This window comes from Dendrobates tinctorius, unplaced genomic scaffold, assembly GCF_039654945.1.
Source record: "Dendrobates tinctorius isolate UK_male_01 unplaced genomic scaffold, ASM3965494v1 ptg000086l, whole genome shotgun sequence".
NCBI lineage: Eukaryota > Metazoa > Chordata > Amphibia > Anura > Dendrobatidae > Dendrobates > Dendrobates tinctorius.
In genome coordinates this window covers 65,575,450-65,589,904 of record NW_027361754.1, presented here as the reverse complement: position 1 = coordinate 65,589,904, position 14,455 = coordinate 65,575,450, and the positions used below count along the sequence as shown (strand labels likewise).

Genomic DNA, 14,455 nt, shown 5'->3' with positions numbered 1-14,455 from the left:
TGGCAGGTCAGTTTTAGTATTTAGTGCACATGGTAAAAAAACAAAACAAAATGTGGTATTGTACTTTTTTTTGCAATTTTATCAACTTGGAATTTTTTCTGGCTTTCCAGTACACTATCTCGTAAAAACCAATGGTGTCTGTAGGACAATGTTCACACCACCAAAAGACTGAAACATAGAAAAACACAGTAAAACATATAAAAATACTCTGTTGTAAAAAAGTAACAGTAAACAGCAAAGATACGTTTGTGATACTGTGTTTTTCTGTGTTTCAGTCTTTTGGTGGTGTGAACACTGTCCTACAGACTTGTTCACTGTGTGCATGGCCCATGTGTTTATATCTTTTCTATGGAGTGTCCAATGTATTTTATTGTATTTGAATCTTTTATTTTTTTGCTTTTATAGAACAAATTATGCAAAAGAAAGAAGAAGACACCAATGCACTAGAGCAAGAATTTAAAGACCTCAGAGACAATGGTGAGATGTAACGTTTTGTCTTAAGGTGCCCAGAGACATTATGGCAGACAAGTGGGAAAAAATATCAGGCATATTGAAGTTCAATATGTCTGATTAAATTGTTTTTAAAAGAGTCAGCCTCCATAGGTCATATTGTTCCCTTCTCCCCATTAAAAACACATACATGCTCGGCCAGGATTAGAGGCGGCCTGGGGTTTGGGAGGAATGACTAGGAACAAGGGTCGGAGGACAGGTATCTAAGGTGTATGGACGCTTTAGAAAGACATTTAGTGGTAATTTATATAGTCGGTTCTAATTTGTGTTTGCCATATAAAGTGACTACATTTCCCAGGATTTCTTTGAAGTTTTTGTGTTTTTGCCAGGATGTCTGTAAATTGGTGTATAATGAATGGCAGACAACAGCCTCAGATACAACGCGCGAGGGCTTTTTAGTAATATCTGTTTCATTGCAGATTCCCTTGAACTGCAAAAAGCCAAAGAACATAATAGTCGATTAGATAAAGAGATTCTTGCCCTACGTCAGCGAGTCAGATCACTGGATTCTGAAAGGAAAAAGTACCTGGAGCAGGTTTGCTATTTTATTTAATTATTAAGTTTTGTTATAAATAAACTAAAAGAGTTGTCCAGGAGAAAGATATTGATGACCTATTCTTATGATAAGTCATTGCTAACAAATCCTGTAGGCACTGGAAGAAAATGGTGCACAAGCATGGAAACTTCAACTCCATACACTGTATAGTGGCCGGTCTCAAGTACTATAGCTCAGCTCCCGTGCTTTTCAATATTAACTAAGCTGTAGTACCTGAGAACAGCGACTATACGGCTCCCTACAGTGTGTACAGTACATCCGGGTGCCACAGGACTTGGTAAAAGCGGATCGTTAGGGGTTCAAGTTGTCAGACCCCTACTGATCTGATATAGATGATCTATCTTATAGAGAAGTGTTTCGCACTAGCTTCTTCAGCGCTCTTAGGGGCGGTCCTTCTTGAAGCCCCTTTGAAGAAGCTGAAGCGAAACTCACGTTAAGGTTAGTCCTAGCTCTGTCACATTTATCCTGTTAAATTTATCTAGCCGGTCTTTCTCCTCTTTTGTTCTAGTCTCTGTTGATTTTTATTTAGGAGTATCTAACCATTTCTGAGCAATGTGACCTCTGGTCCCCAGTTAAATAATCTGGGTCACAAGTGAGGCCAAAAAGATTTTTTTTTTTTTTTTTTTTACATAGAGTAACGTTGTGAAATGAAATAGTTTTTTATGTATCTTATTTGTTTATTTTCATTTTTCCTAGTGTGAAAAAAGTAACAGCGACTCAACAAGCTCCACAGTCGGACCTATAAACCTGCAAGACAATCCGGAGCTACATAAAAAGTAATTGTACCCCAAAGAGATACTTTCAAGGGCTTGTATGCCATGTACTATAGGGTCACGGAGAGTGGGCACAAGTCATTGGGTGATTAGAATTAGATCTGGGATCTCTGGCTTCACAGATCCTCAATGAAAGGGAAGGAACAGACCATACTAAAGCCGGACATACACATTAGATAGCAGTCGGACAAACCATCGTATGGCTGACCGCTATCTCTCGAGACACCCCTATACAGAGGAGCGCTCAGATCACCTGCGAGCTCCTTTGTTTTCTGCCGGATCATCAGATGGGTTTATATCTCTGCCGATCAAAAGTATTGGGCTATTGAATTCCAATGTAAATGGCTGGGGGATCATTCGGGAGACCCCATATACATTAGATGGTCAGCCGATCCCTCAGGAATCGTCTTTTTCAGGTAACTTTTATCTTATATGTGTAGAGTATGCAACTCCTGACTTTTCCAACTGGAGAAATCAGAGACCCCGGGGCAGGATCATTACAAAGGCCATGTGCTCTTTATCTAGTAATTTGTAGATTGTTAGATGCTCGTCATAGCTCACATCACTATCCAGAAATTCCAGCTTTGCTGTGTAATTATGCAGTCCTGTAATACAAGTCTGTACCTGCCATCAGGTTACGATCAGATGCACTGTTGTTTTCCCTTTCGGAGCCCCGTACAGCTACACATGTGGCACATACGCCACTAACTGACAGGTATCAGTTGAGTGTCCCACACAAAAACAAGGCCATAAATTACTATGTAGATGAAAAATTAAAAAGGCCGTGAATGATATTGTGCTGTGAGGCAAAAAGCAAAAAAAAATTAATCGTCATCAGGGATTAAAAATTAATAGCGCAGGAGGTAAACTCTTTTCTTCTTCAGGAGCACACCGCTCCCTGCTTTCACTCTGCAGGGATCCCAATGCTCCTGAAGATTCACAGTTTGGACCAGCAGCATGGTCGCACCACTGGTCTCTTTTCCACATGCCACTAGCGCTGGCAGTTTAACCTCTGCAGAAGGGAGAAGTGCGGGGGCACAGAGGAGCAAACACGCTGGAAAGCAAAAATCCATTAGCTTCGGCCACTCTTAGGCTGGGATCACACATGCGAGAAATACGGCCGAGTCTCGCATGTTAATACCCGGCATTGCCGCCGGCACTCGGGAGCGGAGCGTCTGGCTGCATGTATTGCTATGTGGCTGCTCGCGCCGATCCGAGTGCCGGCTGCAGTGCCGGGTATTAACATGCGAGACTCGTCCAAGTTTCTCGCATGTGTGATCCCAGCCTTAGACTGCAGGGTGGTCGGTATCCTAGGCAATGAGTCGTACATTTAATACATTATTAAAAATCTCTTCGCCCTTGAGAGCAGAGAGGATCTTTAATAAGAATTTTGTTGTAGTGCATGATCGCCACCATCTTGATTGCTATGGACACAATGACCCCGCTGATCTGTGGACGCTGTAATAAGATGCACTTAGGGGTAAGCGATAGGGAGATGGATGATTGCTTTGATCAATAGAAACTAGTATAAGGCAAGTTTGAAAATCAATGTAGCAATCTCTATGTTTGTGGAATTGAAGCGTTATTTTCTCGCCAGGTGTAAACTTGAGGTTGAGGACAAGGAATGTCGGATTAAGCAGCTGCAGCACAAGTTCCAGAAACTACAGAGCGAATACGATGACATTGTGGAGCGGAACGAGGAGCTGGAGTCCATTGTGGGGGAGACGCAGAACCGCACTAAAGAACAAGTGGATTTTTTGGAGTGTGAAATAGCCGGACTCCAGAGGACGGTGAGACTGAAATCTGTCATGGGAGTGATTCAGAAATGCATAGTGAACGCTCAGTGGATGATTACATTATTTCCCTTTCTTTACAGATGTTATGGCATTATTAAAGGGGATTTTTGTATTGCTGATCCAACTTTAGGATAGGTTATCAATCTCAGACCGGTGGGGGGTTTACACCCATTTCCCCCCCACGAGCAGCTGCTATAACGTCCACAAGTGGCCGGATGTAAATGATGAACAGAGCTGGAGCATATTCTGTTTAGTGACCTTTCCCGAGAGCTGCAGATCAGATCCTATCGAAAAGAATATGCGCTGATCTGCTGCACCCTGCAGCGGCCACTACACAGTGTACAGAGCTGTGCTGTAACTGCTGTGTCCCCGTTTTCATCCAGACGCTGATGGAGGTGATAACAGCTGATCATGGGGGTACCGGGTATCAAACCCTCATTGACCTGATCTTGATCAACTATCTAAAGTTAGTTGATCAATATGAAAGTTGTGGACAACCCCTTTAAATCTCATTCATTTTGCTAATCCTGTAATAGGCTGCACATTTTCAATCACAAATCTGTTCCAGAAAATCCCAACACATTCTTTTAAGTGAGAATGTAAGCCTAATATGAAATAAAGGTTATGCCTGAAATTAAAGGGGTGGCCGGGGAAAATAAATTATGTATTCCAACCACTTGATCCCGCCGTGATCGGTATAACCGTGCACTCAGAATCTAGTGGCGGTAGTGCACATGCCTGATCTGAGCTCCATTCATTCCCTATGAGGCTGCTTGGCTCTGCGCTTGGCTTTTTCCATCAGCCCAATAGAGAATGTAAGGAGCAGCACTTGGGCATTTTTTCATTTTGTACCCCGTTATGCCAATCAGTGCAGGTCCCAGCAGTCGGATTCCCACTGATCAGCACGTTATCACTTATACTGCGGATATCTTGTTTTAAGGGGACCACCCCTTTAAGGGTCACAACCTTATTGCTCATTAGCAACTGGTATATTTTTGCAACTAGTATGCAATAATTAAATGTACTCAGGCCCTAAGCAATGCGCGCTATCCTGGAGTCAACACAGAATGAGCACAATGCACAGCATATCCACTAGATGGCGCCGCTTGCTGCCATTGATCCTGGTGGAGAAGAAGCGCTGATTGTTTCTGATTGTGGGGGACCTGTGACCGGAATGCCGTAGCCAGGATACCACAAACACTAAAGTGCCATGAAACTGCAGCGACAGCAGCCTCTCCTGACCGGGACGCTCCGCTGCTCCAGGCCTGTCACCGGTCTGTTAGCTCTTTATTTCTGGCAGTAAGTGGTCGCTGAAAATGTAACCATGTTTTATATCTCACGGTAAGTCTCAAAAGTGTGTACAGCTAAACATTAATTATTTGTTTTTTTCTGAATCATCTGTTTTGTGTCAAAAGATTATGAATCTGGAAGCGGAGCTGACCGAGATGGCGGAGCAGCGGGAAATCCGAGAAGAGATGCTCGCTTCAGCGCAGAAGGAGATCGCAGACATAAGGCTGTCAGACGTCCAGCAGGTATATACAGAGGATATAGGGGTACAGCAGAGTATTTAGGGGTACAGCAGGTATATAGGGGTACAGCAGTGGATATAGGGGTTCTGCACAGTGTATAGACATTCAGCAGATGTATAGGGGTACAGCGAATATATAGGGGTACAGAACAGTATATAGGGGTACAGCACAGTATATAGAGGTACTACAGAGTATATAGGTGTCCAGCAGAGTATATAGGGGTAAAGTGGGTATACAGGCTTACAGCAGAGCATATGGGTGTCCAGCAGGCATACAGCAGAGTATATAGAGGTGCTACAGAGTATATAGCCATCTAGCAGAGTATACAGGTGTACACCAGAGTATATAGCCATCCAGCAGAGTATATAGGCGTCCAGCAGATTATATAGGTGTCAAGCGGAGTATATAGGTATCAAGCAGAGTATGTAGATGTCAAGCAAAGTGTACAGGTGTCCAGCAGAGTATATAGGTGTTCAGCAGGTATATAGGCATACAGCAGGTATATAGGCATACAGCAGGTATATAGGCATACAGCAGGTATATAGGCATACAGCAGGTATATAGGGGTACAGCAAGTATATAGACGTCTAGCAGAGTATATAGGCATACAGCCGAGTATATAGGCATACAGCCGAGTGTATAGAGAACAGTCGGTATATAGGAATCCAGCATCGTATACAGGCGTACTGCAGATACAGTCATATGTAAAAGTTTGGGCACCCCTATTAATGTTAACCTTTTTTCTTTATAACAATTTTGTTTTTTGCAACAGCTATTTCAGTTTCATATATCTAATAACTGATGGACTCAGTTATATTTCTGGATTCAAATGAGGTTTATTGTACTAACAGAAAATGTGCAATCTGCATTTAAACAAAATTTGACCAGTGCAAAAGTATGGGCACCCTTATCATTTTCTTGATTTGAACACTCCTAACTACTTTTTACTGACTTCCTGAAGCACTAAATTGGTTTTGTAACCTCATTGAGCTTTGAACTTCATAGCCAGGTGTATCAAATCATGAGAAAAGGTATTTAAAGTGGCCACTTGCAAGTAGTTCTCCTATTTGATTCTCCTATGAAGAGTGGCATCATGGGCTCCTCAAAACAACTCTCAAATGATCTGAAAACAAAGATTATTCAACATAGCTTTTTAGGGGAAGGATACAAAAAGTTGTCTCAGAGATTTAACCAGTCAGTTTCCACTGTGAGGAACATAGTAAGGAAATGGAAGAACACAGGTACAGTTCTTGTTAAGCCCAGAAGTGGCAGGCCAAGAAAAATATCAGAAAGGCAGAGAAGAAGAATGGTGAGAACAGTCAAGGACAATCCACAGACCACCTCCAAAGACCTGCAGCATCATCTTGCTGCAGATGGTGTCACTGTGCATCGGTCAACAATACAGCGCACTTTGCACAAGGAGAAGCTGTATGGGAGAGTGATGCGAAAGAAGCCGTTTCTGCAAGCACGCCACAAACAGAGTCGCCTGAGGTATGCAAAAGCACATTTGGACAAGCCAGTTACATTTTGGAAGAAGGTCCTGTGGACTGATGAAACAAAGATTGAGTTGTTTGGTCATACAAAAAGGCGTTATGCATGCGCTGTATTGTTGACCGATGCACAGTGACACCATCTGCAGCAAGATGATGCTGCAGGTCTTTGGAGGTTGTCTGTGGATTGTCCTTGACTGTTCTCACCATTCTTCTTCTCTGCCTTTCTGATATTTTTCTTGGCCTGCCACTTCTGGGCTTAACAAGAACTGTACCTGTGTTCTTCCATTTCCTTACTATGTTCCTCACAGTGGAAACTGACAGGTTAAATCTCTGAGACTACTTTTTGTATCCTTCCCCTGAAAAGCTATGTTGAATAATCTTTGTTTTCAGATCATTTGAGAGTTGTTTTGAGGAGCCCATGGTGCCACTCTTCATAGGAGAATCAAATAGGAGAACTACTTGCAAGTGGCCACCTTAAATACCTTTTCTCATGATTTGATACACCTGGCTATGAAGTTCAAAGCTCAATGAGGTTACAAAACCAATTTAGTGCTTCAGGAAGTCAGTAAAAAGTAGTTAGGAGTGTTCAAATCAAGAAAATGATAAGGGTGCCCATACTTTTGCACCGGTCAAATTTTGTTTAAATGCAGATTGCACATTTTCTGTTAGTACAATAAACCTCATTTGAATCCAGAAATATAACTGAGTCCATCAGTTATTAGATATATGAAACTGAAATACCTGTTGCAAAAACCAAAATTGTTATAAAGAAAAAAGGTTAACATTAATAGGGGTGCCCAAACTTTTACATATGACTGTATATAGGCAAACAGCAGAGTATATAGGGGTAAAGTGGGTAAACAGGTGTACAGCAGAGGATATGGGCGTCCAGCAGGTATATAGATGTACAGCAGAGTATATAGAGGTTCTACAGAATATATAGGCATCCAGCAGAGTATATGGGCATCCAGCAGAGTATAAAGGCATCCAGCAGAGTAAATAGGGAACAGCAGAGTATATAGCCATCCAGCAGAGTATATAGGCGTCCAGCAGAGTATATAGGGGTACAGCAGAGTATATAAAGAACAGCAGGTACATAGGCATCCAGCAGAGTATATAGGCGTCCAACAGAGTATATAAAGAACAGCAGAGTGTATAGACCTCCAACAGAGTATAGAGGTGTTCAGCAGGTATATAGGCATACAGCAGGTATATAGGCATCCAGCAGATTATATAGGCGTCCAGCAGAGTATAGAGGCGTACAGCAGGTATATAGGCTAACAGCAGAGTATATAGATGTTACAGCGGAATTTATACTATTTTTTTGGGATTATAAGACACACCCCAAATTTTGAGGAGAAAAATAGGAAAAAAAGTTTTTTTAAATAAATTGGTAGTGCTTCTTACAATCCATGTGGCTTATTGCTTACCAGGGGTGGTGGCTGCGGTGAAGCGGGGTCCCAGGGTCGCTGCTGGAGGGGGCAAGAGTGGAACGTTGCTACAGGCTGGGATGATGGGGCGATCAGTTGTGTGGCGCGCCGCTGCGGGTGTCCGGTTCTGCCGCTGCACTCTGTCTGCAGTGCTGCCTCTGCACTCCATCCCCAGTGCTGCCACCACGCTATGTCCCCGGTGCTGCCGCCGTGCTCTGTCCCCGGGGCTTGCTGCCACGCTGTCTGATTCTGCGGGAGTGGGGGGTGGGCTCTGCCAACATTTTCATTTTGTGCCAGAGCCCCAGGCAGTTCGTCCTTGCTTTCCTGTGCGGTGGACTCTGGGAAAATGGCCGCCAGGAGGCGGTGCATGCGCAAATGGAGATCTCGGCACCAAGATCTCAGGAGATGAGATCTCAGCGAGCGGTCATGTGACTGCTAGTTTGCATGGACGGCCTTACTCAATACAAGTGAACACTTAGTTTGAACGTGGCCAGAAGTATGTAAATATTGTGACCTCCCGCTTCGGGCACCAGAAAATCCTCACAGTGCATGTAAAGTGCGGATTCAAAAGTCAGCAATCAGATAGAGGGACTGCAAACTTTAACCTCAAGAATGAACAACCCCTTTAGTATTACACATTAAATATGTTATATTACTTAAGGTTATTACAGTCTGTTTAGTATTCTCTTTTTGAAGACTTTTTATTACATTTTCTTTATTTCCATTAAGTGTTAATGGTTTTAAATATATATTTCAATATTCTCATACATCACAATGGCACAACCTGTTATTGTAACAGCATTGGGGTATGGGCACATTATCCCAAGGTTTTCCAAGGTAAAAAAGGCCTCAGAATAAAGCTGCCGTCTTTTTTCTGGAATTTTGCCACTATTTTTTGTGCTGGCATATTCTTCTCATTGTTTCAATTATGTAGAGTGGGCGGCTTCCAAATAAAGCCACAAGAAGAATGAATATGTCACTTGTTACAACTGCTTCACAGTTTCCTTACCCTGAAGCAGTTAGAAGTAAAAGCCTGAATGTGTGCACAGCAAAGTTGTTTTAACATTGCTGTGCACTATGTTCATTTTTGCAGCGCTTTGTCAGGGGGGGTTCTAGGCTAAATTCACCTGAAAAAGATATGGTGTGCACATACCCTTAAAGGGAATCTGCCACCTCAATTTGGCGCGGTATGTAAATGAGTTGGATCCGGTCCGATTGGCGGTGTTTTGGTTCCTTCCCTCCACCCCTCCTTGGCCGCTGTACACAATCTTTCAGGTAATTTCCATAGTTGTCTTCCAGATTACGCACGTGCGCATTGCAATATCCAATCGCGCGTGCACAGTATGCTTTGGCCAACTGCGGGCAAAGCCGAAAAGCATTAGTGCGCATGCGCTGGTGAACTATGTCTCGGAAGTATTTCGCTGCCATATCTGTGTTCCGGGATATAGTTCACCCGCGCATGCGCGCTAATGCTTTTCCCTTTAATCTGCTCTGGCATCAGACATGTACAGATAAGCCTAGAGTGCTTCCTAGGTGATTAAAGGGGCTTTTCAGTTATTAAAGGGATTTCTGAGTACAGTACAAAACTTGAGGGGAGTGTAACATTGAGAATTCTAACAGTATGTAATAGATAGGTAGGAGATGATGAATTGTCTTCAGGCTGAATTCACACATCAGCTTTTTCATCGGCTTGCTATATCCATTTTTCATCTGTGTTTCCATTTTTGCCACCTGCACATCATCGGTTTTCCTCCCACCCTAATGTAACTCAGATGTCACCATTGTGCTGCCCATTTTTTTTTTTTTTTTACTGATCCATTAACTTGAATGGGGATAATAACAATCTTCCGGAGTTTATGACATTGGGATGTTTGTCGGAATGGCTGGCCAGGGGGATACGGTATGTTTTTCAGATATTAGAGCAGCGGGAGTTGAAATCTTTTTCCAGGCTGCAGTCGGAATATGGTCTTCGGCCTCTGGGGAATATAAATATGCTCAGATGAGGCATGTGTACAGAACTCAGAACAGAGACGGCTGCCTTAAAATTCAGGGCGACCTAGTGCTGGAGTATGTGTGTGTGTGTGTGTGAGGGGGGGGGGGGGGACTACGAGGGGGGGTAATCTCCTCTATATATAGAGAGCTAATACATACTCATTTACTTGGATATCCGATCAATGTGAGGGCTAAGTGGGAAAGAGAGCTGGGTCACTTGGACGATGAAACGTGGGAGTCGGTTCTGGAGTGGATACCTAAACTGTCACTGAGTGAGCCGTATAGACTCTCTCAGCTTTATATTTTACATAGAGTATATAGGTCTCTGGAAGTTATGTATAGGGCTTGATTACGGTCTAACTCTGAGTGTCCTCGGTGTAAGAACGAAAATGCTGGATTATTTCATATGCTGTGGACGTGTCCAAGATTGGCTGCTTTTTGGTTAGTGGTCCTGAGTTGTGTGGAAGTGGCTTATAGGTGTGTGGTCCCAAGAGAGCCGGTGGTTTGTTTGCTGGGATATGTGGAGAAGATAAAAGTGATAACAATCAGAAGGTGGCAATTGCTAGCTTACTATATATGGCTCAAAAGGTAATAGCCAGGAATTGGATAAAGGAGGATCCACCTTCAAGGGGAGAATACCTTGCTTATGTGAAGCATGCCCTTAAGCTGGAGAAGGGGGTCTACAAGAAAAGGGGAAAACTGGTGATGCCTTGGATGGAATTGGGATGAGTGGATAGGTGACTGAACGGTCTTGGGGGTATGTATATGCGGGTTGTTTGTCTACACTGCTATAACAGATGATGTATAATGCAATTCTATATACGTGTACAGGTGGTGATAAAGGGAGAATACGAGCTGTCTAAAGGGGGAGGGGCTGGGGTGAGTTTGTTTGCATTGTTGAGGGGGGGTGGTTTATGGGAAAATCAAAAATGCTTGTACCACTGTTGTATGAATACTGTGTTGTTCTTCTTAATAAAAATCTATTTGAGTTAAAAAACTTAAATGGGGGATTTTGATGTGCAATCAGACCAACATATTTCATGTTTCCATTTTTTATGTGGCCCATCGGTGACCAAAGTAAAACCTCACATTGAAAAAGACCCAAAAAACACAATGATGTTGGTGTGCTGACATGTGCATGAGCCCGTAGACCCTTTGCCAGCCCTGACGCTGGATATTATTTCCCTTTAACCATTCTGCAGTTTTGGTTGAGTGTTTTCCAAATCTGTGTAGCCGTCGTGGCTCATAAGCCCTCGGTGCTGGTGCCGGCCTCTACCACACAAGGTGATGAAAGTGGTGATAAGTCAGAGAAACTGTCATTACCACACCTAATGATACATAATCTTTCCTATCCCACGGGAAGACATGTACGGGGCAGGATCAGACGTAATAGCAGGTATATTAGCACATGCTGATACTTATGTCCTGCCAACATTTGCTGTTCTGTTATTGCACAATATGGATCCTGTGCAGGTGTAGATACAATCAGGTTGTTAGGTGCCGGGCGTTGCCCATGCTCTGTGTGTTATCAGAGTCCTCTATGGATCATTGCTGGTGAATCCTGATGCTGATAAAGGATGGGACATCAATATCTGATCAGTGATGATGCGACACCCAACACCCCCACTAATCAGCTGTTACCGGCGCCAGCGGAAGTTAATGGATGAATACAGCAGTTAAAAATATAAAGGCCGTGACCGGGTATTAGATTCACTCCTTATTCTATTAAATAGGGGATCAGCAGTACCCGGCTACGACCACTGTAGAAATAACGGCGCTGTTGTGTTCTGGCAGCATCCAATAATTTCTACTGGTGGCGTTAACAGCTGATTGCTGGGGGTGTCACGTGTCATCGATCAGATATTGATGTTCTGTCCTAAGAATAGGCCATAAATAAAAGTAGTGTAGTGGTCAACCCCTTTAAAGAAGCACACCCATTAAATGTTTGTATTCATTAAATGTGTATATGTATGTAATGTAGTGCGAGTGTGTTAATATACTCGCCTACCGCCGCTTTCTCCGGTGTCCAGCACCGGTGGTCTTCTCTTCTCAATGACGTCACCGCTCTCCATTATGGATCCTGAACAGAAGACCCTCCTACTAACTCAGAATTAGACCACGTTCACATATTCAGTATTTGGTCAGTATTTTACATCTGTATTTGTAAGACAAAACCAGGAGTGGAACAATCAGAGGAAAAGTATAATAGAAACACGTCACCACTTCTGGATTTATCACCCACTCCTGGTTTTGGCTTACAAATACTGATGTAAAATACTGACCAAATACTGAGAGTGTGAACATGGCCTAATACTAATAATAGTGTCTATGAAAATTAGTTTTCCTCTCTGGGCAATGCCTTTTAGGCGTAACCTCTACTTTTACAAGAAAATGATTATAGTGCAGGATTTTTGTTAATTTTCATTTATTAGGAGCTGGAGGTTTTGAAAATAAAGCTGAAGGAAGTGAACAAGAACAGGAAGAGCAAAGAACAAGAAAATCACAGTTTAGAAGTGGAAAATGAGAAACTGGGGAGAGAGAAACAGCTTCTAGACAACAAGGTGAGTGTGACTGTCCTGCACCTAACATACTGAGAAATCCTCAGTTATTGCACCACTCCAGCGCTTTTTTAATATTACCGCTGGAGTGGTGCTTTTACTGTAAGGCCCCACCCCTAGTCTCTTACGTAGCAGCCGCCATCTTCCCCTTCCATTGACACCGCTCCGGTCGGTTTCCTGCAGGTTGTGACTGCCAGATCTCTCTGGTGTTTGCTGGATGAGCCGGAGTTTCTATCTCCCATGCGCTTGCATTGAGAGCGTGTGACGTAACTTCTGACCTAAGGCCGATCGGAAGTTGCGGTCACAAGTTGGCGCAATAGGATCAGGGCAGCACTGATAAAAGGTGAAGATACCGGAGGGCGAGTATAAACAGGGGGCAGTGATCTTCCATTAGATGCATCACTCCTGCACTGAAAAACAAAACACTGGAGTGGTGCTTAAAATTTGTTGCCCTCTAAATGCGTTTATTCCTGGTGGCCCACCACTCATTTTCAATGGGTCTGATAGGGGTCCCTAAATCCCCCTATGTGAATGGGGCTGACGTTTGCTTGTGTGACCACCAATTTATTCAATTTTATGGGATTCATGGAGGTCCCAAAGTCCCTCTTGTGAACAGAGCGATTGTGTGCATATGTGTCCACAGTTCCGTTCACACAGGACTTTAGACCCTCCGGCCTCAGGATTGATGAGGGTCCCAAAGTTATACGTTTATTGCTTATGGAAGAATATATTTAGCAGCAATAAACCTCTTCAAGGGTATGTGCACATGTAAAATGCAGAATTGACATGCTGCAGATATGAAACTGCTTCAAATCTGCAAGGAAACACCAAGAAACGTGTGCATGAGATTTCAGAAATTTCATTCATTTTGCCAGTATGGAAAAGACAAGCAGGTTTTTTTTTTAACCGCAAAAAAAAGGTAACATGTAACCAAACCCTACATTTTTTTTTTTTTAAATTTCAGTATAAAAATTGAAGCCATATAGATTGGACCGATTGAAAATGTTTATTTCTTTGGGGTGTGATTACTGGGATCAAAATGGGAGGACCAGTGAACTCAGTGTGCATGGTTACTCTCCATTGTCTCTCTGGCAAATCGAGAAACACTCGTGTGAATGTACTTGACTTCTTCCACATCTCCCATAGTGAATAAAGAGCGACATACTACACCAAGACGCCTCTCCTCGGCAAATGCGGGATGCAGGACTTTGCATCAATTATTTAAGGCATATCCATACTGGCGCACAAGAGGACCCTAGTGAACCCATCTTTTAAATGTTCTGTTCAGTATGCAAATTGCCTTTTCAGAGAGGAAGAGGACTTAAACTCTAGTGCCACCTATTTACAGACATGGTGTTTCGGGGTGTTGCTCCTCATCAGTGCAAAATATGAGATCTGATTTGGCTGGGTGACGGGCTTGTGACAAGGTCTAAGGGGTAACGTTTCTCCCTTTGGAGAGTGACAAGCCAGGCTGTTCATGTCAGCGTGAAGAGACTAATAAGCCATGCATTCTCCTCTGGGAAATTAAATATGCAAATTGACTCTTCAGAGAAGAAGAGGACAAGAACTTTAGCACCACCTATTGGAAGCAGCGATCCTAAAAGTCAGTGACTCAGAATAAAAGCCAGACAAGAATCTCAAAGTGTACCACTATCCCCAGATCTGACGCCCTTAGACTTTTACTTTTGGGGTTATGTGAAGCAACATGTGCACATTGAACGTATCAACGACATTAATCACTTAAAACAGAGAATCACAGAACTTCACTACCGTTTGGATATGTGTAGGGCAACAAATAGAGCCCACACCGAACTGCAC

General features: G+C 43.1%; 1 protein-coding gene across 2 annotated transcripts in view; it reads left to right on the top strand.

The window, feature by feature from the left end:
- Positions 1-14,455, top strand: part of CCDC30 (coiled-coil domain containing 30) — a 72,358-nt gene that overhangs the window by 23,883 nt on the left and 34,020 nt on the right. For both annotated transcript variants that reach the window (XM_073585511.1, XM_073585512.1), the window contains 6 exons: positions 406-477; positions 930-1,045; positions 1,763-1,842; positions 3,437-3,629; positions 5,051-5,167; positions 12,512-12,640. In XM_073585511.1, coding sequence (XP_073441612.1) covers positions 406-477; positions 930-1,045; positions 1,763-1,842; positions 3,437-3,629; positions 5,051-5,167; positions 12,512-12,640 — 707 coding nt within the window. The remainder of the gene's footprint in view (positions 1-405; positions 478-929; positions 1,046-1,762; positions 1,843-3,436; positions 3,630-5,050; positions 5,168-12,511; positions 12,641-14,455) is intronic.